Here is a 4536-nt window from a genome sequence, read left to right as displayed (position 1 = left end):
TCGGTTTCAATAAACAATTTGACAATAGCAAAAAAACAGAGTCAAATTCATTTCATACTACAAGCTAAGACATACCTAAAACATAAAATTAAATATAATCAGTTTAAACTATTTTTTTTGTCTTTAAAATGTTGTAATATGATCTAAATACTTTCACATAGTAACATTTTATTCAAATCATCTTGAAAAAACGTTTCAAGGGTTTTTGTTTTTTCAGTCGTGGTAGTTCTCGTGGAATTGTCCATATGTTATTTAGTTAGCAATAGTTTTCATTTAGAGGTTTATTTTTAGTAAGAATAAATTAGAATTATTAATAACACTGTGCACGAAATTGACACTTCGAGTACCTAGAGAGACCTAATTCGAGTACTCTGAATGCAGTGGTGCAAACCGTTTTTTAGGTTAGCCCTTGTTTTCGAGATATACCGTTATTTCGAAAATGGAAGAGGTTGCACTGGTGCCCAACTTGACAGTTTTTTCAACTAGTACAGTGTAATCTAAACAGACATACCATTTTCATAAATTTTGGTACCCTATGACGATACTCAACCTGAGTTGAGTTTAAATTTTAATTATAAAGTATCAATAAATTTGATCAACTTCGCTTTCTAAGAAAATGAAACCTGATTTGGGTTTCATTTAAATGAAATTCGACTTTCATGTAGACGATAATTCGAGTTTTTATAGAAAATCCTATTTCCGACTGTTCGAACTCAAAAAATTTTTGATATAGAGGAATCCAATTGTCAGTCATGAAGTCGAAAATAGTTTAAGTTTCTCATAAAAATATACGAACAACTCTAAAACAAACAAATCAAAAATGTTTATAAATTTAATTTGTCAAATTTGTCCCTAAATAAGTTATGTACATACATATGTATATTGAATGATTTTTTTAATCATAATCAAGAATTTAGACTTTTATTTTTTAAAAATTTGTCCCAAAGATTTCAATAATCTTTTTGGGATATGAATTTCCTTGGCTCCATCCTGCTGGAATCACATGTTTGCTATACTAATGCCTTCCAATTGAGGCACGTATAAGTTAGCAAGCATATCCCTATACCGATCACCATTGACTTTAATATCCTGACCATCGTTATTTGTGAAGACATTTGGTCCAATGATTCCACCGGCTCATAAAGCGTACAATACAGTGATAACAATGGCCTGAGGATTATCAAATGCGGCAATTCTGTTTATTGACATTTCCATTTAACCAAAAGTGTGCTTCATCACTGAACAAAATGTCCTCCTGGTTGCGCCATGTACGTGTACATAATTGTAAATTATGATCGCTAGGTGGTCCAAATTCCACCACTTTTAAAAAGTTTTTTATTACTTTTATGGAAGAAATTTTGAAACCATTTTTTATATTATGAATATCTAGAGAAAATAATCTTTTAAACTATATATGTTTCATCAATATTGGCCTATTTATAAATAAGAAGACAAGATTAGTACAGAAGTTTTCTTTAAAGATGGTGTGTGGTTCAAACCAATCGTTATTAAGCTCATGTTACTCTCAATGTATGCACGCATAAGCTGTAAGTATTCGCTGTCTCACTATTAGAAATGTTTATCTAAGACCCAACAAAATATATTTTCCCGATCCTTATGAAGTTCGAAATCGATTTAGATATGTCCTACTTTATGTGTAAAATACGATCTTTTCGGTTCTAATCTTCGCAGCGTTAACAGGAGTTATTGAGTTCAAAATTCTCATATCATATTTACCAACAAATGATTTCTATCCCTAAGTTTGCAAGAGTGTATGGGTATTCCAACGCATCTAAAATCTAGTCGCACTCAAGAAATAACACCACGACTGGCCCTTATATTCTCCTGCATGCCTAGACAAATGGAGGTTATATCAAATTGATAAGTTATGATTTATTTCAGGAAAGACGATTCCAGCATTTTTCTAGCTTATTCATTCTATACAGATGAATCGGACGAACAATTTAAGTGTATAACCCGAAAACTACCCATGGAAACAGGTCCTAACTCATTCTGACGGTCGTTATTCGTCAACCGTTTAATTACATTAATTTTTGAACACAAATATTAACTGAATGGCATTTCCAACGATAATATTTTTTAGTTTTCAACATAATTTTTTTTTACGAAAAAAAATTTTTTTTTACAAAATTTTTTTTCGAAAAAAAAAAATTAAAGAACATTTTCCCATATCCCACTAAAATCTTATTAAATCCTCCCAACTATTTAAAACTTATTACATTTGTTTAACAATTTCTTTTCTTTATTTAACTCTCTTCTTAAAACTAAATAAAATAAATAAATTAACATTTTACTTAAAATCTATAAAAAACACACACAATTTGTTTTTAATTTGTAAACAAGTAAGTTCATCCATTCGCAACATTTTTTTTTTTACATTTTTTCTAATAATGTTTTCTTTGTCAAATTTTTTACGAATCATTTGCCTCTTTCAATGTTTTAAGTCCAAAATATCTCCCCCGGAATGTCCCTTACGGTTAAATGACTGTTAGTTTTTATTACAAACAATATTAAAGAACAAGAAAATACTTTTAAGTAGTCTTTTTCGGATCTTTTGGTTTCCAACCACTATAGGCCAAATCAAAATCACGACCCCAGCCAGAATGGCCGCCAGAAGATACTACAACTTCATGAGAAGACTCCTTGCCGCCACCACTTAATAATTTCTTAATGCCTATAATAGAGGCCAAGACTAAAGCTAATTTTGAGACAATTAAAGCTTTGCCCGCCAACATGGCCAAAGCACCGTAAGCAATAGGCACAAATGTGCCACCCAAAAGCAAAGGAATCATTATGTAAGCACCACCACCTTTTTTATCTTTTTTCTTGCGGCCTTCTACGGTATTGCCAGATAGCGAGTCATCAGGACGTATATCAGGGAATTTTATCTGAAATTGAAACACACTTTAAAAAAAATTCAATACTGTATTAGACAAAAAAAAAACACACCTGTAAAGTATGATGCTGCAAAAAACCGGCCAAATTCTTAAAAATCATATTGGTCAAAACCTGTTCTTTGGCCTCCAAAGCTCTGGGTAAATTCGCCTCTAACTCTTGTTCGCTTAACAAAGGTTTTGTTGGCTGTTCGGAATCATCAGCCTTGACAAATTGTATGCCCTCCATAATTTTCACTTTCTTGGCCGAACGGAACACCTTTTCCAGACCCGTCAACAGTTTGACTTTAAGACAGATTGACAAATTTTCCGCCGAACACTGCTGATACAGTCGGTAAACCATTGATAGATCTTTCCAGACATTTGATGGACTCGTACTAGAGCTACTGCTCGTTTGTGACTGTTGGTGGCTGTCGCTTTCTTCAGTAACGCTGTTTGCATGCTGATAATTATTCGTATTAGAATTTGTGGCACTGCGTGCCGTTGCCGTTTGTAACCAACAGAATACTATTGATATCACTGCCACATGCCACACGTATTTAAGCATATTGCGGTTTGTATGTATTCCCTAGTAACGCAATATTTATTTAATCACTGTTGGCAAAGATTTCACAAATTCCAAATGATCTCTAATGGATCATTTATTCGCTTATAATTATTTTCTGATTTTGAGCACAATATTTATATATCCTTTTTTTGGTTTGGCAATAGGTGGGTGCTGTGTTGTTATTGCTCTACTCCCTCAATGAAACATTTCTTTCACTTGTTCGGCGTTTTCTTATAAACTGATCTTGTATTTTAATTGTTCGTGTTTTTTATACTACTTTAAAAATAATTATATTATATCTAGCTAATTTTTTATGAATTTTTCTTCAGTTTTTCTTTCAATTGAATGCGTTTTTTTCGCTTTTTGCATTTTTGTGTCTTCATAATTGTTGCAGCTCTTTAAACAATATTTTTTGTTCGAAAAAATCTCTGCTAGACGTTTTTCAGTATGAAAAAAAATCATAAAACTAAAATTAATAATAGCCAAAATCATCATCTGATAAATTAACTACAATTTTTTTGGTTTTTGTTGTTTTTTTTTTTCAAGTGCATATCGTGCAAAAAAATAACAAGAAAATATAAACTTAAACATAATCGTTTGTTTTACTCTAAATCACCTAAACCATATAAGAGTGCACTGAAAGAAACAAGATGAATACGTTTTTTATTAGACAAATTACTTAGAACACACATAAAATATATCGGTTGAAAAACGGTTAGAACCAAAGTATAACCAGTATTTGACATTCTAGTTTTCAATATTACTCTCTGGCATATACGGGTGCCGTGTGAATTCAACAGCCTTGTGAGAGATGTAAACAAACCCTTCATTTAGGTTGACAACTAGTTATTTTAACTTGAGCATATCCTAAACAGAGGGTCAATTGACTCTTTCAGATTACAAACTAGTTATTCTAACATGTACGGGTGCTAATTGACCTCAAATAATCAGCTACAAAAACATATCATAGACAGTCTAATAAAGGATTGCTTGTAAACAAACCTTCCTCCGACAACTCTCCAATGGACTGCTTTCTAAAGTGCAGTACTAAGAGACACTAAAGTGACTATTGAT

The 4536-nt window shown here is 31.9% G+C and overlaps 1 protein-coding gene across 1 annotated transcript; it reads right to left on the bottom strand.

Annotated features, from left to right (window-relative positions):
* Nucleotides 1-2552: 2552 nt before the first annotated feature.
* Osi8 (Osiris 8) lies at nt 2553-3462 on the bottom strand. The gene is made up of 2 exons (XM_065501962.1): nt 2971-3462; nt 2553-2909 (listed from the first exon to the last, which is right to left on the bottom strand). The coding sequence occupies exons 1-2, from the start codon at nt 3460-3462 to the stop codon at nt 2553-2555; spliced, it is 849 nt and encodes a 282-aa protein (XP_065358034.1).
* Nucleotides 3463-4536: the final 1074 nt, after the last annotated feature.

This window comes from Calliphora vicina, chromosome 1, assembly GCF_958450345.1.
Source record: "Calliphora vicina chromosome 1, idCalVici1.1, whole genome shotgun sequence".
Taxonomy (NCBI): domain Eukaryota; kingdom Metazoa; phylum Arthropoda; class Insecta; order Diptera; family Calliphoridae; genus Calliphora; species Calliphora vicina.
This window is presented reverse-complemented; position numbering and strand designations above follow the sequence as displayed.